This window comes from Panthera leo, chromosome B4 (assembly GCF_018350215.1).
Source record: "Panthera leo isolate Ple1 chromosome B4, P.leo_Ple1_pat1.1, whole genome shotgun sequence".
Classification (NCBI taxonomy): domain Eukaryota; kingdom Metazoa; phylum Chordata; class Mammalia; order Carnivora; family Felidae; genus Panthera; species Panthera leo.
In genome coordinates this window covers 137,879,657-137,901,576 of record NC_056685.1, presented here as the reverse complement: position 1 = coordinate 137,901,576, position 21,920 = coordinate 137,879,657, and the positions used below count along the sequence as shown (strand labels likewise).

At 55.1% G+C, this 21,920-nt stretch overlaps 1 protein-coding gene across 4 annotated transcripts; it reads right to left on the bottom strand.

The window, feature by feature from the left end:
* Positions 1-2,592: 2,592 nt before the first annotated feature.
* On the bottom strand, positions 2,593-21,769 carry GTSE1 (G2 and S-phase expressed 1). 4 transcript variants are annotated; one of them, XM_042948135.1, is made up of 12 exons: positions 21,647-21,769; positions 21,300-21,405; positions 14,916-14,973; positions 14,266-14,812; positions 12,059-12,229; positions 11,153-11,279; positions 9,172-9,552; positions 6,212-6,284; positions 5,182-5,421; positions 4,060-4,264; positions 3,432-3,644; positions 2,593-3,008 (listed from the first exon to the last, which is right to left on the bottom strand). In XM_042948135.1, the coding sequence occupies exons 2-12, from the start codon at positions 21,319-21,321 to the stop codon at positions 2,925-2,927; spliced, it is 2,121 nt and encodes a 706-aa protein (XP_042804069.1). In that variant the 5' UTR covers positions 21,322-21,405; positions 21,647-21,769; the 3' UTR covers positions 2,593-2,924. The 4 variants fall into 4 exon arrangements, with proteins under 4 accessions (XP_042804069.1, XP_042804068.1, XP_042804070.1 ...); XM_042948134.1 differs by having other exon boundaries at positions 14,209-14,812; positions 21,647-21,768; XM_042948136.1 differs by lacking the exon at positions 12,059-12,229 and having other exon boundaries at positions 14,209-14,812.
* Positions 21,770-21,920: the final 151 nt, after the last annotated feature.

Genomic DNA, 21,920 nt, shown 5'->3' with positions numbered 1-21,920 from the left:
TTGAAAATGCCAGGGAGGAAATGCGGCAGCAAATGCAAATAAATGGAAATCGGGCCAGTAACACACACACCCCCCCCAAAGCTTCAGGTTAGAACTGGGCTAGTTTTTAATAGTTTCTTGACAGGCTGACAGTGGGCGCAAGTGTTTAAACTGGGATGATTATTAAGGCAAGGCATTTTCCTGAGGACAGAACTACCTCGAGGGTCTAGAGAGAAACGAGGAAGGCCCCCAGTCTCCATTTCCAAGAGAAGCAGGAACTGCCAGCTGGAGAGTCGTGGCCGCCGGTGCCACGAGCAGGCACAGGGCGAGCAGCCCGACAGGCAGGAAGGTCACAGGGCCCCTCGGGGAAACAAGAATGACTGCTTTTTCTGAAGAGGGTGTCATCCAATAACACATCCAATGAGAGTATCTGTTTCATCTTGGACTTCCCAGAAGAGATGAGTAAACACAGTATTTGGCCACCTGGCCTTCGGGCAAATTTTGGGGTGAACCTTTAGTGGGGTCTGTGGCAGTGGCTGAACCACGGGGTGGGTATTTTGGCTCAGTCTAGAGGACCACGCCCCTCCTGGATGTGGCAGTTTGGTACAAGGGCAGAAGCCCAGTTTTCCTGCCCAAGCAGAGGGATTTTTTTCAGGTCTGCTACCCGCCTCCCCCCCCCCCCCCCCCACAAAGTGGCTGAAACATGATACCTTTGCTACATTTTCTGCTGCTTTTCAGTTAAAGGCAAGGTATTTCAGCTACTTTGGATGGCGCAGTGATAGGAAAGACAATGAATTCTCAAGTGCCATGTGCTAAGAGCGATGTAAGATTAGATTTCAGAGGCTTGCACCAGAAAATTAATGAAATATGATAAAAACTGGGTGAAGTTGGGCCTCTTAAACCCAGGAGGGTGGCCCTCTAGTGGCAGCCAAGGTCCTGTCTCCAGGGCCAGTGTGTCCTTTCCCACACTGAGCCCTTCGGGTGGTGCACTTAGGAGGAAAAAGAGAGCCTGGGGGACGTTCTGCCAGGAGGTGCTGCGTATCCTACACGTGCCTTTGGGGGGCCGTCTCCCACCCATTTGAGAATTAGAGTCCTATTACTTCTGTCTTGCCTGAGGACACCTGCAGATTGGATGGCACCCCTGGGCCCCAGTAAGAGCCTGGCCGCTCCTGAGGCAGCCTGGGGGGAGGGGCCCTGGATGAGGGGAGCCAGGGAGCGGGCCCAGGACGGAGGGCCCAGCTCATGCCCTGGGTTTGGATGGGATGGCCAGAGCCCCACTAGGTAACCGTGTATTAGCTAAGAGTTCAATGCGCCTCCCTCCCGAAGCCTGAGCTTTGCCCCCCACCGCATCCCCGGGACCATGCGGCCTGCCTCGTCTCCATGAACACGTGGGGCGCTGGGCTAGCTCAGTCCGTGGAGCGTGCGACTCTTGACCTTGGGTTCGTGTAGAGATTACTTAAATAAATAAAACTTTTAAGAAAACAACATGGGAATGAATTGATTCAGTTCCAGGTTTGGGGTTTTCCCCTGTGAATCGCGGGGCCACGGAGGAGGAGTGGGCCACTGGGCTTCCCACAGGTTCCCTGCTCCCGCCAGCCAGGGGGGCGGGGGGGGGGGGATTCAGACAACAAGGTGAGTTGCTCTGAGTCTAACCGTAGTCTATTAAGACGACTGCACGAGGCGCTCACAGTCCGAGCAGCCTCGCCTTTGAACGTAAAGCTTCTACCCACAGGTGCAGCCATCCTCTTCGGGACGTCTGCTTCCCCTCTGCAGACACCACGGGAGTCACCTTCCCGTTCCCAGTGTTAACCGGAGAAAGAAAGTGCAGCCCCCCGCTCCCCGGCTCTCCCCGCTCAGCCCCGGTCTCGTGCAGGAAACACCAGGTGGGAGCCCAAAAAGCAGGTGCACGTAGTGCTGTGTGCCGTGAGGCCACCGAACCGAGACTGAGAAATTTCCTCAAGAAGTGAGGTCTCTATACACACCAGTGGCTCGCAGGCTAGCTGGCTGTCAGAAAATACTAGAAAGGCTTCAGGCAGGGACTACGCCGCCCAGTGGCCCTTAGCTCCGTTTCCTCCTGCCCTCCGGCCAAGGGCTCCAGCTTAAGCACAGCCGAGGGGTCCACTCCTCAGACAGGTGGCTCCTTACCTCTCACCTCCCCCTCCGTCCTGGCCGCCACCTCCCTAGAACGGCCCGCGCCCAGGGTGTCTGCATGCAGGTGCAGTCTGCTGATCCTGCCCCCGACCGGGGCGGTGGGGCCTGGGGTCTGCATCTAAACCAGTATTTCTTCATACTAAATTTTGAAAATCACTTGGGGAAGGGTGTCCAGGTGGCTCAGTCGGTTGAGCGTCCGACTCTTGGTTTCGGCTCGGCTCATGACCTCACGGTTCGTGGGTTGGAGCCCCACATCAGGTCCCGCAGCTGGCAGCTCGGAATCTGCCTGGGATTCTCTCTCTGCCCCTCCTATGCTCGTGCTTACTCTTTCTCAAAATAAATAAGTGAGCTTCTAAATAAAATCACTCGTGGAAACGGTTTGACTAACATCAATCTTGCATACTGATTAATGATTAAAATAGTTACACCTGCTTAAAAATCAAGATAACCTTAAAATCGAACTATGCTTTAATACATTTTCATTTATTTTCCAATTTAATTTAAACCTAGAATATTTACCTTTTCATGCAAACTTAATTTTAAAAATAGTCACTTGCCATTTTTACACGCAAAAGACACAAAACAGAATTCTTCACCTCCAGCCCAGCGTGTGGGGCAGCGGTAAGCTCGGGACCGACTGCACAACATCCCCTCTAGGCCCGGGACCTTTACTTGGGGTTGTTGTAAACAACAACCACGAAACAATTGCTCCTAAGATTTATTTCTAAGGGTTGAAAACCACCTTAGGACTGACAGTTCTATTAACAAAATGTAAGAGGCGAAGGGTTTTATTCTCAGAACTTGAGAAGTGGCGAATCAACATTTTCCTTGTCAGCCTCGGGACTCAGCTGGATCAGAGGAGAAGTCAAGTCTATCAGCTGCAAGACAGAAGCGACGGGGTGAACGACGCGGCCGCGTGGCCCCTCCCGGCCCGCGAGCCCCCTCCGCCGTGGCTCAGACACACTGAAAGTGCAGCTGGCACGTCTAAGAAGCCGGAAGAACTCTGAGTTCTTGACACACATGTGCTCCCTCCTCACAAATCGGGCCCTGGGGACCCTGGAGCGACAGTGATGGGACCCCTGCCCTCAGAGAGCTCCTGGGCCCCCGGGCAGGATCCCACAGCAGGACTTGGTGAATTCTAAGCTCATGCCACCGCTGGAGGGTGCCCCGACACGTGTCACTTTAGAGACCTCAGGGGCTGCTCTCGAGGGTCACCGCGATGTGCCCTGGGAGGAGGAACAAACCCAGAACTGAGACCACCCGAGGCCAAAGCCCACATGGAACCACCTGCTACTTCTCACCTGTGCCACCTCGTGGAGAGGCTTGGACGTGGTGGTTCTGTTCATGTCCGGAGTGTTGATCAGCAGGTCAATCAGAGGTCTGCCTTCAGAGCCCGGAGCCACGCTTGCTCCTGGAGTACTGCACAGGTCCACAAGAGGGGGGCTGACGAGGGCCGGGCCCTCAGCTTTCGGAGTGATGGCAAGTTGCTCCAGTCTAAGATCCACAAGAATCGCCTAGACGAGAACACGAGATCTAAAGGCAATTCTGGCACCTTTTTGTCAACCACGTTGAGAAAACAGGAAGCCCAAGGAAGGACGGCCTTTAGCGGGGAGAGCTGGCTGTGGTGTGCACGTACTGATGGGTGGAGTTCTCTCTTCCTTGGCCACCCCCACACGGCCCCCCACCTCCGTCTGCCGCCCTCTGGCCGATGGCCCACACTAGGGCTCCCGCCGGCCTCTCCCACTGTCACTCTGCTTCCTACCGCCCGTCCTCTGGGCGAACACAGGAGGAGGGGAGAGGCTGGAGGTCCTGACTCCCACTCTCTGGCCCTGGGGGCCCGGGGACAACAGATGAAGTCCCAGAGAGGCAACTCGGCAGAGTGACCACACGGCTTGGGGGCAGGGTCCAGGGTCCCGGAGAACACGGTACCTCACGAGGGCGTGTGTCTTCGGGTGGCTGGGCCGCAGCTAGCACTCCTTCTGCAGTGACGCTTTTTGGAACAGCCAAGTCGCTCTTTTCAGGAGAAAAGTTAAGTGCCTGTGGCACAGCCGACGGGGGGGAACAGGACCCATCAGACGACGAGTCCTCGCGCCTGGAGGCAGCCTCGCTCCTGCTCGCCCCGGTTGGCGCGGCTCTGCGGGGAGAGAAAGGGCAGACCCTGCGAGGGACTGTAAGTGCTGGCTTGTCGGGCTAGGATTCTGTTCCGGGAGGAGATGTGTCACACGGGGCAGGGCGTGCCGGCTTTGGTTCCGGCTCCGTCCGCGACAGCTCGAACCATGAGCGAGTCCCTTTCTGACCTTCAGCTTCCTCGTGAGGACAAATAAAAGGCCCGAATGGTCTCGGGGGTCCTTTGGCTCTAAAAGCTTACCAGCCTGCTACCCACACTGGCCTGTTTTACGCCCTTCCCTTCCGTCTGCGAAGTGGACAGAGACACGCTTGCTCCACGTTCAGGTAGAGAGGAGAGAAACGCTCCGATGAAAATGAAGCAGGAAACCAGAATAGAGTGACCGGGTAGGGAGGCGGGACTTTCCAGAAAGGTCCCCGAGGTTGGCCCCTGAATGTGGACTTGAACCGTGGAGGGGCAGAGCATCCCAGACGGAAAGGACGGCCAGGACGGGACCATCTGCCACGCGCTGAGGGAGGGGGTGGCGGGGCTGGAGCAAAGTGACGGGGGCAGGGGAGGCGGGAGAAGCAGGTGGAACGGACGCGGTAGCGGACGCGGAGTCCGTTTCTCAGGAAGCCTGAGTGCGGTCGCCCCCGGCCAAGACTACGGGACTGTCCTGGGGGCCCGGTTGCAAAGACCACACCAGGCCCCGGGCCCCGGGTGTGGGTGCACCTTCCTGAGTCTTCTGCCCAAAGGGCTCCCCCCAGTGAGAGGCCACGGCCCACGGCGACGGGGTGGTTGGCAGGTGCCGTCCCTGCTCGCCCAGCCCCTCGGCCCAGTCGGGACAGTACGCTGGGTGGGAACGAGGATGGCGCAGCGAGCAGGTGCCCTCCCGCACTTCAGGGAGCCGCCGACAGGCTTCTGCGGCCGTCGCCTTTGCCTCTTACCTCGCCGCACATTTTTTCCGGAGTTCAGAGGAAAGCCGCGGAGCAGACACACACAGGGGAGAAGCCAGAGCTCTGGGCACAGTTTTAGGGGTCACCCGTGGAAGGCTGGAGAGCCGACGGCTGGCGGGCGTGGGCAAGGCTGACCCACGCCTCGTACTCACAGGGGTCGTCATACCGCTTAAATGTCCTGGTGAGGCCAGCCCGGATGAGCGTCCAGCAGGAGTGCTGTGGACAACTACCCTGGAAAGACAAAATGAGAGTCTTCAGCGGGCATGAACAAAAAGAAGATTCTATTCATCCAATATGCTAATGCAGTAAAAGGTCCTGTGACTTCAACAGACGAGACTCAGGCCGGCAAAGAAGCCCGCCGGAGGTCTGCTCTGGGGAGGCAGGGCCGCCGCCAGCACCCGGGAAACCCTGCTGTCTCCAGGGGGAGCATGTGAACGCACCTCGTGGGAGGTCCGCAAAACATCTAGACATCACCTCTGACAGCGTAGGTATTTCCACGAGGAAATCCAGAGCCACAGCGGGGACTGCCCGGGCTCACACGCACACGGGGAGCCGTCACTGCGTGTTCGTTCATCCCAGCGCTCGGGTCACCTGAACCCCACGTGAGCGCACAGGACTGAATGCGGGCACCCGCGGCTCATTTCTCACACGTCCCGCTTTCCAATCTGGCGATACGTGTGGCTGTAACTGCCGGTGAACCCTCCTGCTGATTTGTTCTGCGGTTACTGATAAACACGGTCTGTGTGGAGTCAACCGCTATTTTAAATAGGTCGAGGGTCGCCTGGGGGGGCTCAGTTGGTTGAGCGTCCGACTTCGGCTCAGGTCATGGTCTCACGGTTCGCGGGTTCGAGCCCCGGGTTGGGCTCTGTGCTGACAGCTCAGAGCCCGGAGCCCGCTTCGGATTCTGTGTCTCCCTCTCTCTCTGCCCCTCCCCTGCTCCTGCTCTGTCTCTCTCTCTCTCCCTCTCTCAAAAATAAACATTAAAAAAAAATAAAATCAAAGGAAGTTGACGACTCCTCACCTTCCCACTGATGTGCAAGAATACGGCCTCTGTGCCCGACAGGACTTTGGCACTGCACTGTCTGCAGGCTCACCTGAGCAAGAGAGGAAGTGTGTCCCGTCAGTCAAACGTGGATCAAGTGACAAACCCACCGCAGGGCCCTGTCCCTACTGTCCCCACGTCTGCTCTACCAGGACAGCTGGTGTCGCGACCACAAGGGCGCTCGCGGCCACGGAGGGAGCCCGCTGCCACGGTCGCAGGGCCGCGTGTTCTAACGGCGTGGGGCTCCCCGTGGCCTCTCCGGCACTGAGTTTATGAGAACAGTTTGGCCCAGGGTGAATGATGAACGGTGTTCATGGACAGCCCTGTCCCTGACACCGTGAAGAAAAGAGAAACCGATTTCAGAGGCGCGTGAGGCGTCATTAGGGGCACGGGCAGCAGAGGGTAGCAGCCGACGGGCGCCGGGACCGGTCCAAGTCGGCGAGACTGGCAGACGACCGTGTGGTTGGAGGAAAGGCAGCCAGAGGCACGCCGTGGCCTCGGGCACCCGGGAGGAAAGGCAGCCGACGCCGCCAAGCACACTCGGTGCGCCCCGTGCCGTGGACGCTCCGAAGAACCGCTTTCAGCCAACACGCTGAGCTCCCTGCCACGGAAACCTCAATCTTATCTCCAGGGGTGACCGCTCCCGCGGGGCCCGAACCCACACCTTCAACCACCTGCTCGGCACGGCCCTCAGCACGGCCCCCAACTGTGGCACCTCGCGCTCAACAGGTGCAAACCGGGCCAGTGGGCTCTACCCCGGGGCTGCCGTTCCTCCAGCCCTCCCCTGGGGCTCTGGGCGTGGGAGGCAGCACCCGGGCACCCCGCGGAGGCCTCCGGGTCACTCCCGAGTCCCCTCCCACGCCGCCGCGAGCTCCCCTCCCCCATGGTCTCCTGTCCACCTCACAGCCGGGCTGCCACGGAGCCCTCCCAGCTTCCATTCTTGCCCACGAAGGCCTGTTCATCACTCAGGGGAGGGATCTGCTGGAGGCCAGGACTCCCCGCCTAAAACCTTCTTCCTTAGCACCTGCACTGGCCCCCGGCTGCCTCAGTCCCCACCTCTCATGACCCTTCCCCTCGTTCACTAACTTGGCTGAGGTTGCTAGTGTTTGATCAGTATCCGCCCTCTTCTTCTCAGGAAGGAACCTGAGCGGGGCGAGAAGACAGCACGTCTTAGCACCCCTGGCAGGGAAGCACGGTCACATGACTGAGGCCTGAGCGAGGGGACAGAGAGGGGCACACACAACTTCCGTAAGCGATCTCGCAAGGTAGGGGTATGGTCCCCTTCGCCCGTCCCACCCTCGCAGCTGACGGGGCGGAAGGTGGGGCTGCAGCAGCCGCATTAGAGGATGAGGAAGAGACACCGGACACGGCAAAAGACAGAGGCGGCCTGGGTCCTCAAAAGGCTTCGGGGCATTAAAGGCCACCTGTACCGGCTGGCAGTGCTGGAGACTTCAAGACACAAGCACCTCTACTTGAGCGAACCTACAGGGACCCTCTCCCTTAAGGCAGCTCTGCATGACCTCCCATGTTACACAGATTTCTTAGATTCATCTGCCTCGACCGAGCACCTGCCACCTGCCAGATACCACGCCGGTGCCACTCACAGCCAGACAGGGAGGCAGCCCGGGTCCTTGGCCACGGAGGAAACACACGCGTGCAGAGGGAGACTCCAAAAGGCCAAGGTGAGGACAGCCACTGGGAACAACGGCCACCCTTCGCACAGGGCTGGAAACTGCCCACGTCCCACCCGCCACAGCAGGGACCTCGGGAACACGCAGCACGTCCGGCAGGGACCGGGCAAGCACAAGTCAGCAGCAAGGCCACCTGTTCCCGAGGGTGTAGGCCACTCGAGACCTGCCCCATCGAAGCTTTAAAACAATCCTCAAAAGGCTCAAGCCGACCTGCAATTGAAATGCCTGCCAAAGCAAGGTTCTACTCCTTAAAGCAAGACAACAAAATGCAGATCTTCCAAGATTTTAAACCTATACTGTAAACAATGATTACACATGAAGAGGCAGGAAAATGTGGTCATAATCAGGAAAAAAGTCAGTCACTAGAAACAGACCCCCAAATGACCGGGAAGGTGGCATTAGAAGAAACAGCGTAAATCAACTGTCATAAATATGTTCAAGAATTTAAATAAACACCATAAGGACAAAGATGGGGAAACTACAATGTCAAAAAAGAAAAATGAACTGAACGGGCGTAGCCACGGATTAGACGCGCTGCAGAGAAAGACAGGTAAGTGTGAAGACAGGACGTTACAGATGTCAAAACTGAAACACAAGAAAAGGGGGAAACCCCGGGCCTCCATGACCTACAAGCCACATTGAGAGGTCTAGACACGTGTAATTAGGGTCCCTGTAACTAGGGGCAGCAAGCAAACAGAATCTGAAGAAATAAGAGCCAAGTTTTTTTTCCAGAATGAATGAGAAATATCAACCCACAGATCAAAGCAGTTCAGGAACCCCCAAGAAGGATAAACTCCAAAAAAGCCACTTCAAAATTCGTAATAATCAAAATGCTGAACTTAACAATAGACAGGAGCTCCTAAGAGCAGCCTGGGAGCAGTGATGTGACAGAGGGAAGAATGCGGGACGGGGACTCCACTGAGTGCTCGTCCAAAACGATGCAAGCTGGAAGATGCTAGGACAACATATTCAAGGTGCTTTAATAGGGGCGGCTGGGTGGCTCAGTCGGTTAAGCGTCTGACTTCGGTGCAGGTCATGATCTCACAGTTCATGGGTTCGAGCCCCGCACGGGGCTCTGTGCTGACCGCTCAAGGCCAGGAACCCGCTTCGGACCCCATGTCTCCCTCTCTCTCTGCCCCTCCCCTGCTCGTGCGCATTCTGTCTCTCAAAAAAATGGATAAACGTTAAAAAAAAAAAAAAAAAAAAAAAAAACTAAGAAAAACATACAGAAAATGCTCCATTCCTCACCAGTAGAAAACTTGGGGACCTTAAAGTGACTTGTTGGGGTGGGCATCGCCTTTGTCCTGCAGGGTAGCCGGGAATCACGCCCTCTCGCACTCCCGGCCGTATTCAACGGAGACGGCGGCGACCAGCTGGAATGAGAGCTCAGCCCCGGGCCTCCCTGTTCCAGAGTCGGGGCTTGGGCGACAGCCGCGGGGGTGAGCGCCTTGGCTGGCTCCCTTGTCACCTCCGCAGCCGAGGTCCGTTTACTCCTTCTGCAGGACGCACCCCCAGGGCCTCCCTGCAGGGACTGCCGGGACACAGCAGGTCCCACTCTGCCTGACTGGCTGCTGCGTGACACAGGCGGGGAACTGTTCGCAGGAAAACTTGCAGGTTCACTTGATTTAGCTGGAAGAGGAGACACGACGTCTGGTTATGGCTGAGGCTTGGGTCACTTTTAAATTATGAAGTTACTTGACAAACACATACAAGGTACGCTGTCTTCACCGTATCTACCTGAAAATGTTCTCAAGTGAAGGAAATGTATTTCTATCGTCACGATCTCCATGTAAGAGAAACACAGGACCTGTGAGCAATATTCCGTCCACCCGTCAGGTAACATCCTCAAACAGGACAAGCTGGGTCGCTCATGGCTCAGCCGAGTGCGTCATAAGGTACTAACTCTAGACGCAATTACCAGGATGCACGAAAGCGTACGTAAATTCGAACTCTCCCCCTCCACCGACTGTGTCAACAGCAGACATCTACGCTGGCTGAGCAGACACGAGCCGGCGGTCCAGCCGCGCCTCTGGGCAGGGAGGAAGGGAGGGAAGGGCGAGAGGAGGCGCATTCATCACTGGTGGGCTCCTTCGAGTCCCAAGGAGGCTGGGTCATGGCCATCACGAGCGCCATTTAAATCAGAAAGACGGCGAACGAGGTCCTCAGGTGCCAATATGCCCCGTGCAGAAGGCAGGCTGGCGAGATCCCAAAGGCGGCCTCGAAGAGAACGGCTGACGCCATAGCTCTCTCGTTCAGTGCGTAACGGCTTTACGGCGCTCCCCCCCCCCCCCCCCCCCCCCCACCACCACCGGAGTCCTGTCTGTCCCAGCCTCCCCAGTGTGTACCACGCAGAAAGACCCACACTCAGGCCCGTTCCATGTCCGTCTCAACCTTTAGCGGGTAGGAACGCAGGGCCCCCGAGTGGAAACAGTGCTGACGCCCCGCACCGCCGCGGCCACTCAGGCCTCACAACCTCCGACGTGACAGAACTTCCTTTCCCCCAACGCGGGCCACGCGCTCCTTCTGATGCCCGCAAGAGCGCGTCCGGGGAGGCTCTGTCCTGCGGTGTGTCCGGTTCCGGGAACAACTGGAGTTCTCTTGGCCGCCACCCGGCAGCGGGGACTCCACATCACGTCGGCCTAACTCCAGAGCTCACGCTTTGCGGTTTGACAAAACGCGCACAGGTCTGCACGGCAAATACGCGTGGAAGAGGGCGGAGTCCTGAAGGGAATCCAAGGCTTCCCCCGACAGGTCACGAGGGCTTCTCCCCTTTACCACCAGATGGCGCCCTTGGCTTGCGAAGGTTACCACCGTGCAGAGGCGGGTTGGGGTCGGGGTTTAAAGAAGCACAGGCGAGTTACAAGGGCCACGTGCCCTACGTTATCTGGAACAGTCCTATTTTTAAAACCTGTGTGTGATTACATGTCAGTGGGCTGGTCTCAGCGTCCTCGTGTGTCGCGGGCACGTGGAGCGCCCACCAGCTTTGGGACGGCCGGGACCACCCTGACCTAAAACCCCTGGCCTGAGAGTGCCCCTTCTCAGAGGGGAAACCCTGGAGGGCAGGGGGCCCGACACAAATGTCTCCTGCCCCAGACTGCAGCAAACCCTCCAGAACCTTCTGCTGAGTCTACGTGGTTCTGTGAAAACAGTCTCAGCGGGTCGGATAGCATTCAAGGCCTTGCCTCTCGAGACGCGGGCGGGTCTGGGCAGGAGACACTGGCTGGCTTACCTCTGCAGGTGGCCGGAGAAGCACACACACTGGAAATCCCACCAGAAACAGACCCTGAGGAAGACGACGTCCTTGAAAGACCGCCAGCACACCCACGTGGTTTTAACAGGGTCCTCTTCGGCCCCAACTGAAACAAAACATTAAAAAACAGAGTCATCGAAGATTTTGTTATCTGCCCATTACTTTTTTATGCAAAAATTGGGTTTAAAAATAATATTTTTTTAAATGTTTATTTTTGAGAGAGAGAGAGAAAGTGAGCAGGGGAGGAGCAGAGTGAGAGGGGGACAGAAGATCTGAAGCGGGCTCCTCGCTGACAGCAGGGCTCCGACTCACGAACCATGAGACCATGACCTGAGCCACCCAGGCGCCCCCCTAAAATAATTTTTAATAATTGAGTAATCATCATCTTAAGTGTAAAGAAAAGGCCAAGCAGTACTTCTCAAGCGCGGTCTTCAAAGCCCCGCATGAGTGAGAAACGTGGGGGACTCGTGAAATGCAGATGTTGGGGCTCTGACCCTGCCCCCCGAGTCTGTAGCTGGGGCCCAGCTTCTGGCAAGTACATCAGCGGTTCTCACACGCAGCACCGTTTAACCACAAAGCTGCGGGCGCTCGTCTCCAGGCCTGTGAGCTGCGGTTTCCAAGCACGGACATCCCATCTCGTCTGAGGGCAGCCGGAGCGGCGCAGACACACACAGGCTCGGAGAGGCGGACTTTTCTCAGTCCACGGAGCCCCCCCGCGCACGCCAGGCCGTGTTCTCTGCATTGCAGCGAGCTGCCTCTCACGGGTCCCAGTTTCAACCTTCCTAAACTTGACTTCAGTCAAAGACACACCACATGATACCCAAAGCCGCCCCTTTATTCTCCTTGCTGACAGGCCACACGCACCCACAGCCCCGGCAGACCCACCTTGCTCAGGACAGGGAGCGATCGCTTGCCTTGGACCAAGTGGCTGCCCCCCACCGGCAAGCTGGCGCCCTCCCGGGCAGCACTGGATTTGTCAGGGGGCACGGCCCCGCGGGATTCCTTCTCATTTAGGTTTCTCACGCCGGAAGGGCTAGCTGGTATCCTTTTCATAGGCTGAAAAATTGCAATTTGAATTGAGAGTAGTCTGGCCTTGGACAACGCGCAGATGCACCAAGGCGTCAATTTCGAGCACCGGCAGCACCGTCTATCTTCCCGGCGCTGTACGTGCTCAGTTCACCCGCTGGATGGAAGGGATGAAGCGGACACGGCAACTGGCTTCCTCTGCCAAATTACCACGGACAGAAATGACGATGGCGTTTGCTTCCTCATTAAAAACAGCAAAATAATACTAAGACGGTTGCAGGAGAGAGATCCCCTAAAGCTATTCCTCAATCAGGATTCTTATTTAAAGATGATAGTGAGGAAAGTGACTCTAGTGACAAAAACTCTTAAATGCCGTATGGAAAGGAATCACTCATTCAGAGGTCATTTCCTCTCCCAGAGGCAGCTCAGTGGCAACGAATCTTCTCGGAAGAGTACTGAGAGCCATTTTTCTTTGGAGAGCAGAGTCAAACAAAGAATACATTTCTGACATATTTAGACGCAAGGGCATTCCTGGCACTGACCCCTGCGGATAAAAATAACCCCTTGTAACAAGGAGCGCTAATGAGAAGCGGCAGCAGCTCATAAGGTCAGAGCGACGAAACAATCACTTTCTTTCTCCTTCACAGCATTTTAAAACTCGAGATCTACCTCACGGACGTAAGTTCGCCATCTGAAAGCGTGCGTCGTCAGTGGTTTCTGCGCGTTCACAGTGCTGTAAGGCCAGCGTCAGTATAATCTTAGACCATACCTGTTGTCCCTGAAGGAAACTGCTAGCCATTAGCAGGTGCCCCCGCCCCCCTACTCCCTCAACCTCCCCGCCTGCACACTGGCTAACCTACCCCCCTCGATACAATTCGCCCATCGTGGTCCCTCATGCCAACAGGATCGTACAGCAGGTGACCTTTGGCGTCCGGCTGCTTTCACTAGGCAGGTCTGCAAGGGCCATCCATGTTCTACTATGTACTGATATGGCATTTCTTTATTGCCTGAGTCCAGCCCACGTGTTACACACAGAAATCCGTGCGCGGGTCCACGTATTACATAGAAGACCCGTGTCCCTCTTGTTCTGGAGACCTCACTTTGGAAATTGACATCCAAACGGGCTCCGGCAGGAGGAGTTTGTGCGATTAAAGGAACGACGGCCCAGCTCCTTAGGGGAAGCGACGGCCAGCACGCCTCCTCCGTCCAGGCTCCAGTGCGGCACAGGCGCCTTTAGCTCGGATCAGTTCTGGGTCCTGAGCGCAGGGAGTCGCGCGGTTCGGGAGATGTGCTCGGAGAGGGAAGGCGCTCCCCGGCCCTCGCTAGCCGTTTTGCACGGACCCAGACTTGCTCATGACCCCACACGGCATCTCCGTAACCGGCTCAGAGAGCTGAGGCCCGGGGCCCCGGTTAGGAGCAGAGCTGAGAAGCGGTGCTCGGCGGGCTCCAACCTGCTGCCTCTCCTCGAAGCATAACTTCCTCCCCTGAGTGAGGCCGGGTCAGCGAGGCCTGGAAGCAGCCGTGGTGTGACCCTCCCTTTCTCCTGCCCTAGCGCTCCGCCCTGCAAACCGCAGGGGCTAACCGCACCCCAAAGACCTGCCCGGCCACTGCCACTGCCCAGGACGGCTCATCCACTTAATTCCTGGGAGGAGAGCAGTCTCAACAAAATCCGGTTCAGGGAGGGGAACTGTTGGAAGCTGCTTGTTAATGCAGATGAAACCCCTAATGAGCAGGAAATCCGAAGTTGTAGCATCTAGGAAGGGATGTTTTTAAGTCATCCCAGGAGGAAGGCAGCCGCGCCTGCATCCACATGCACCCCAGACCCAGCTCCCCGTGCCGCTCCTGCCCCCCGTGGACTTGCGGTTCCTATGCTTCCCAGCCCTCAGCCCGGCTACGTTTCCCAGCTTCTCCCCGCAACGGTTTCCGTTAGGGCCATAAACCGGGAGGGCTAAAACGTAAGGGAGCACCTAGTCCCGCACACGCGTGTCCTGGCACGTGAACGTGTCTACCTGCTCCGCGGCCGCATGAATGTTTTTCCCTCTCACAGACGAAGCTCGGGGCCGTACCAACTGGCTGATGACCTTTTTCTGAGGCCCTGCCTGGTTTGGCGGGGGAGCAGCACCGGGTTCCACCGGCAAGGAAGAGCGAGGCGAGTGCAGCGGTCCCTGCGTCTGGGCGTGGCCGGCCTGGGCGGGAGCTGCCCCCAAGGGGGTCTGGCTCAGCGGTGCCCTCAAGGGGCTGTCCGACAGGTAATATGTCTCCCTCTTCAGTGACCTGGGGCTCTTCCTCATTTCCATTTCTTTCTCAAACAGGTTTATTTTTAATTTCGATTCCTGGATAAATCTCTCCACGCTCTGGCTCCAAAGGTCTTCGGGCCTGGCCGCTTGGGCTGCCTTGTTTTTGCTTTTGCTTTCGATCTGTAAGGCCAGCAAGTGAGCCTCCGTGTACACTTCCACAAACTTCTCCCCAGTGAGAGGGCTCCAGGTGAAGTGACCTTCCGAGCCTGGCAGAAGCGGTTCTTCGGGAACGTGGTGATTTAACTCTAAGCTGGCAGCGACACATCTTTCTTTATGGCCCACGGGTCCAAAGAAGACTTCATCATCTTCATTTGCACTGTTTTAAAATAAAAGGATCATTAAGGACACTGGCAGTGAAATGAAAGACCTTACTGAATGCGGTTGAGCCCAAGGCAAGGGAAGAAAACTCATCCGTTTACCTTGAAGAAGACAGTGAAAGATCGAAGTCAAACTTTTCATCGGCCAGGAGAAGAATGTCTGTGGGGGGAAAGTCCCGTGTTATTTGAGGGCTGGGGTTGGTGGAGAGAAAACATTACCAGTCTGTACAGCTATAAAAACAATGACAACATTTCACTCCCCAAAGTGTACCTTATCATGATTTTAACAGTCACCTCATCACAGAGGGCTCAAGGTTATCTTGGTTTTTTTGTTTTCTTTTTAAAATAGCAGCAGCCATTGCGTGTTTGCTGAGCTGCCCCAAAGGTCCAAGTCCTTGTCTTTAAGGTATAATCTCAAATGCATTCACCAAGTCATTGAACTAGTTTTTTCTAGACTAGGTAAGTCATTTTCAGGTTAGAGCATTTTCTTTTTTTTTTTTTTTTTTATTTTTTTATTTTTATTTATTTTTTTTTTTCAACGTTTTTTATTTATTTTTGGGACAGAGAGAGACAGAGCATGAACGGGGGAGGGGCAGAGAGAGAGGGAGACACAGAATCGGAAACAGGCTCCAGGCTCCGAGCCATCAGCCCAGAGCCTGACGCGGGGCTCGAACTCACGGACCGCGAGATCGTGACCTGGCTGAAGTTGGACGCTCAACCGACTGCGCCACCCAGGCGCCCCAGAGCATTTTCAAAAAACCACCTGCTTCAGGTTCCCTAGAATTAAACTCCTGGCTTACAAGCCATAGAACGCCTACTGCTCTTTCAAAATCAAATTCACTATCATTCGCATGTGCAGTCGCCACTCCATTCGTATCTGCTGACTCCCTTCGCTTCTAGAGCCCAACTCGCCCCAGAAGAAACTGCACTCTGTTTCCCCCATAGTACCTCCATAGGCCCGGTCTAATAAGCCTGCTCCCTCCACCAAACCTCCAGCTCCCAAGCAACTTCTCCCCCCCTCAGCTCCCCCCACCCCTGCATCACCTTGACCTGACCTCTGTCACCACACTAGCCCTGCTGCAGATGTCCCTTCACTCTTCCGGGGCCCCAACTAGACTGTAAGCTCCCCCAAGACAGCAAATGTCCACCACTCTCCCAAACTCCCTCATGTCCAGCAAGGGGCCTGGACACTTGGCAAATAATTATCGAGATGTGCTGAACGGGTATTTCCACCACGTAAAGTTGATACAGCGCTTTCACAAATCACATCTTATTTGACCCCAGTAAATGATGCAGCACACTTATTAAAACCATAAAGATTTAACATATACTAATATCCTAATTAGATCCTCGTTAGTCACGCCAATTTTTCTTAATTACCCAATCAAGGAAAGGGTAGAAAGCACAAAGGCACAAAAGAAATAAAAGGAAATAAGCAGAGAGAGAGGAACTGAAAAGATTCATAAGCTAGTCTGCTCAATTCCATGCACACAAACCTGAGAGCCTGGCTGAAATGGATAATTTTCTAGAAAACGGAGTTTATTTTTTGTATTTAAATTACTTACATTGATTTATTTCTAAAACGGACTCCAGAAGAAAAGGAAAAGATCTTAACAGTTCAATGACCACGAAATAACTGCACAGACTTATTCAAGGCCTCTTCTCCTCAAAAGAGCCCAAGTCCACGATCGTTTCACAGGAAATTCTGTCATGTCTTTCAAGAATGGATCATTCCAGAACTATTTATATTGCTCCACGGGATAGAAAAAAGGAACTTTCAACTCACTTCTATGAAGCAAGCATGACCATACCCAAAACCTCTGAAGTTAGCTCAGAAGGAAAGCTACAGACCAGGTTCCTAACATAAAAATCCTAAATAGGAATATTAGGTAACAGAATCCACCAACACATTAAAAGAAGAAGAATAGGGGTGCCTGGGTGGCTCCGTCGGTTAAGCGGCCGACTTCGGCTCAGGTCATGATCTCACGGTCCGTGAGTTCAAGCCCCACGTCGGGCTCTGTGCTGACAGCCCAGAGCCTGGATCCTGCTTTGGATTCCGTGTCTCCCTCTCTCTCTGCCCCTCCCCTGCTCGTGCTCAGTCTCATTCTCATTCTCTCTCTCTCTCTCAAAAATAAATAAAAACATTAAAAAAAATTTTTTTTTAAATAAAAGAAGAATAATAGATCGTGACCAAGTGAAGTTCGTTTCAGGACTTTAGGATGGCTTAACTTTACACAACCCAGCAACATAATTGTTCTATTACTGGATCTAAAAGGAAAGCCGTAGGTCACAGCCATCTATGCTAACAAGACACTTGAAAAACTGCAACGAACTTTGTTGACTTTAAAAGCCCTTCCTAAAAAGTAATGGGTACCTGACAGATACATGTTACCATACAAGGAAGCATCCACCTAGAGCCCAAGGCCAAACTGGGGTTTAATGGGATCCCATCAGAAGCGCCCCTTCTGAAGTCAGGAGCATACATGTGTGGTCAGGACAGGTTAACCCACGCCGATATGACACCCCCGAGTCTCTCACTCAGCCTCTAATTCTGCTGAGGGTGGGCTTGGGCCCTGCTCTCCGCCCTCCTCTCTGCACAACCCAGGAGCCTGGGGAGCCTGGTGTTGGTGCGGAAGAAAAGGGAAAGAGCAAATCCCATACCAGTTCTCAACGGCCCGGAAGTAACACATACACAAACCACATTCCCATTTCACTGGCCGCCTTTCCCGTCCCCTGAGCTGAATCCTGCCTCAAGCAGGTGGGCAAGTACAATTCTATCAGGTACCCAGGAGGAAGGAAAAAAAAAAATAGAAAGGGGGAAAAAAGAAAAAAGTGGAAATACTAATAAACAGCACCAGAAACCACCATCTCTATGTAAATTGACCCGCAAGTCAGCATGAGGGATAATGGAAGTCCAAAGAGGAAACTCCGTGAAAGCTGGGCACTTGCAGATGATGTCTGCTGTCACGATTCCTGACACAGGTCTGGATACACTAACTAACACAGACAAGGGAAAGAACCTGGAGGCAAAAACACCATGGTGCACAGGTGCTAAGATTACAGACACCAAAAATCCATGAATACTGTCATGAGTAGTGAAAGGATGCAACCAGGTGGCTGAGGACAAGATCATCACACAGCAATCTACGGTGTTCACACCTACCAAGAACGGTTAGAAGACACGATGGAAGAAAAGGCCTCATCACAAAGACCTACGTTAGCAGCAAACCCCACAAAACGCAAATATACAAACCTAGCAGGAAACACGTAAGATTCATTAAAGAAATCTCAGTATATGATAAAAGTAGCCGCGAAATAAAACGGGACAACGGAGTATTTGATAAACGGTATTTTCCCTTAGAGGAAAATACATATAAAAGGAATAAGAAGAACCCACGGGGAAATTATGTTATAACCTGGAGTGAGGGGGTCTAACTACGACACCAAAGTGGAAGCCATAAAATAAAAGACTGAGAGTACAATGTGTAAATAACAATTTTAAGACTCTGCATGGCAGAGATCACCATGAGCAAAGTCAAAGAAACAATAAGCAGGGAAAAAGCATTTGCAGCTCACATCACAAAGGGCTCATCTAGGAGCAGTGCCTACAGACTGCTAAGAAAACAAACAGTAACAGAAGAACTGACAAAGGATAAGAGCGGAGAAAATAACTGATGAAATGACATAAAATAAAAATAACCCCGAGATTCCACTTCTCACCTATCAGATTGTCAAAGATCAAAAAGTCTGGTGCCATGCGGGCAAGGCTGCGGGGGAGAGACCAATTCCCAGACTGCTGGGGAAGGTGTCACTTGGCCGGCCCTCCTGAGTCACCCGGCAGCACCTACAAAGCGCAGGTGTCCCCCGGCCCAGCAAGCGGACTTGTGGCAGTACATGTCACGGGCAGTCACGGCGCAATTCACCGCAGCAGCCCTTGAAAAAGCAAGACACCGGACACAAACTAATTAACGTCACCCACAGCAGATGGGAGAAATTATAGCACCCAACCCCACCCCCCCCCGAAGATGGCCACCACAGAGACAAAAAAGAGAACGGGAACCCTGTGTTGACTTACAAAAAGCATCAAGATAAATGAGGTGCCCAAACCAGGACGCAGCACAGGGCCCCATCTGCTAGAAAAAGAGGACACTCGGGGGAGCCTGGGTGGCTCAGTCGGTTGAGGGTCAGACCTCGGCTCGGGTCATGATCTCGCGGCTCATGGGTTCGAGCCCTGCGTCGGGCTCTGGGCTGACAGCTCAGAGCCTGCAGCCTGCTTCAGATTCTGTGTCTCCCTCTCTCTCTGCCCCTCCTCCATTCGTGTTCTGTTTCTGTCTCTCTCTCAAAAGTAAATAAATATTAAAAAAAAATTTTTTAAGAAGAGAAGGAGGGCAGTCAGCCGACAACATATACACATACTGGTTTCCTCTTGCACAGATTAGCTCCGGAAGATCAAACAGACCAAAGACATCGATGGCCTTTGGAGGGGCGGCTGGGTGGCTGAGGGGGAGGCTGCAGGAGGTGGCAACGGGCAGGGTCAGATCCCGGAGGGTTTGCAAGCCCAGGCAAGGAGCGCCTGTTTTATCCAAAGTGCGACAGGAAGCTCCTGGAGGTTTTAAGCGGAAGAGTTATGATCTACCTTGTGTTTTCAAAAGGTTACCCTGGCTGCTGTGTAGAGTGGGTGAGAAAAGCAGGCCGTATCTCCTGAAATCACGCATTGGCCAAAGTGCAAAATGTCCGAGTGGGTGGAAGTGAGTTAATGTGGCCGAGAGGCACACGGTGGCGGCCTCCGGGTGGGGTTGGAAAGAGGGAGACGCATCCAAAATCTATTCGGAAGGTGGAAATCGCAGTAAATGATGATTGAGTGAACACGGCCCCTTCACAACTTAGACAGCGAAGCATATGCAGGAGCCGTTCCCTTCCATGAGGGGACAGAGAGCAGCCCAAGAGCGGGGAGATGGGGGGCACACTGAGTATGAAGTGCAGGACAGGGCAAGATGCCAAACAGGTGGGTGGATATACAGCCCAGAGCTCGGAGGAGCGGCTGCGCTCAAGACAAAACGCGGCACCACCAGAAAGGAGATGGCTTTTCCAAGTTTACTTATTATTTATTTTGAGAGAGACAGAGGCAGCCCAAGCAGGGGAGGGGCAGACAGAGCCCAACACGGGGCCTGAACCCACGAGACGGTGAGATCAGGACCTGAACCGAAATCAAGAGCTGGACACTTAACAGACTGAGCCAGCCACACGCCCTGCAGATGGGGTTTAAAGCCATGGGAATGTCCGAGAGCCCTGGGGTATGGATACAAAGAGACCCCAGAGACCTCGTCCTGGGTAAGATTAGCTTCAAAAGACAGTGGAGGAAGAGGAGGTTGCAAAGTGATGGATAAACCAACCAGAGAGGTGGAAGGAAAACCAAGGCTGCCTTGGAAGCCAGGTGAGAGGGAAGTTTCCAGAAGGAGAGGTCAGATGTCATCGAGAGGCTGATTAAACAAGAACAGAAAAGTGATAACAGGTTTGGCAACATGTATGTTGTGACTGATGAAAGCAGCTTGAACAGAGTGGTGAGGACCGAGGGGTTGGTAGGGGTCGAGGAACACGGGAAAATAGCAGAACAAATAGAGAAAGCTCTGGAAGGCGGGCTCCCAGAGTGGAGGATATGGAGACAGAACAGAACGTATTTGTGTGTCAATGACAAGCAGGAGCGAATGGACAGGCACAAGGTGAGGCCACGGAGGGAGGGTGACACGAGGGGTGTCCTCAGAAGCGGCAATGAGGATTCTACATGCACAAGGAAGGGACTGGTATCTGAAAGGGAGGAGAAGGGGGTGCAGCGGCAAATCCCTTTCTAGACACGATGAACAAGTGAGGAGATGGGCAAAGTCTCTAGCACGGTGTCAGCAAAGCGGAAGTGATCCGGGTACCCCGTCTGCCTGCCGCACAGGGGTGCGTGAGGAACAAAGGCTAGGGGGTGTCGACAGGCTTTAAGAGAAAAGGAGGGTGCGGCCCTTCCCTCATTCTGCGAGGCTGGATTCTCGCCGGGATGCTCAAACCAGACAGGGACGGAGCGAGAGGAAAAGCCGCCAAGATTCTGAACACACCTTGGCAAACAGAAACCGGCGACAGACGCGGAAAGAACGCATCGAATTCCCTCCCACACGTGTGTGAGTTCCTGCGAAGCGCCAGGCAGTGTTCTCCGCACTGGGTGTACAGAGCGAGTAAAGCCGGAAAGGATCCCGCTACCACGAAGGGAATCTAAAGCCGTGTTGGGGGGGGGGGGGGGGCGGGGTGCGGTGCGGGATGCAGAAAACGGAATGAAAGAAGCCGGAAGGATGCAAACCCCCTGAAGACAGGGATCTGAGCCGCACGGGCACAGAGCACAGGGTGAGCACTGAATAAACCAAGGACTACGTTCTCACAGAAGCATGAACGCCACCTGCATCCTCACTGAGCTCCCTGCACGGCGGCGCTGCGGCCACAAGGACATACCATCCTTCTTGGGAGCCTCCATCCCTGCCTCTCGAGACTGGCTGGCTGAAGGCGCGCCGGTCGCCAAGCGTGTCCTCCTTTCACGGCGAGGGCTGTCAGGAAGTCACTGCGGGAAGGGCGGGGCCAGCAGGTGAGCCGGTGTCAAGGCCCAGGACGCCCCCACCCCCACCCCCGACCCCTCCGCCCCCTTCCAGCGGCCGAGCGCCCCCAGGCCGGGAGCTCCGGGGGCCCGATCGGGCCGGCACACCGCGGCCGGGGGCCGGACCGGTCGGGGAGGGGGGGAGACCTCGGCAGCCCCGACCGAACGCGCGAAGGGACCCCGCAGCCCGAGCCACCCCGCCCCTCACCCGAGCGGCGGCGACGCCTGGCGACCGCGCCTCCGCCCGGAATTTAAACGCGGCGCGGCGAGCGCAGCGCGGGCTGCCGATTGGCCGCTTTGAACGGGCGGCGCAGCGTCGCCGCGCCCGGTGCATCCTGGGGGCCGCAGCCGGGGCTGGGGAGGGCGGCGCGCGTGCGCACTGCCTCCGCGCGCGGGTGGGCGGCGCCCGCCGGCGTTCCGCCGAGAGCCCGCGGTGGGCGCGCAGAGCGGGGCGGGGCTTCCTTGCAGCGGGTACCGCGTGC

What these genes read in the sequence shown, in the direction of transcription:
- GTSE1 (XM_042948134.1), bottom strand. Translation starts at nt 21,321, where the DNA reads ATGGAGGCTCCCAAGAAGGATG. An exon ending in CTTTCACTGTCTTCTTCAAG is followed by an intron (nt 14,813 to 14,915) that starts GTAAACGGATGA and finishes ATTTTAAAACAG; the next exon opens with TGCAAATGAAGATGATGAAG. An exon ending in CTCTCCACGAGGTGGCACAG is followed by an intron (nt 3,009 to 3,431) that starts GTGAGAAGTAGC and finishes TCTGTCTTGCAG; the next exon opens with CTGATAGACTTGACTTCTCC.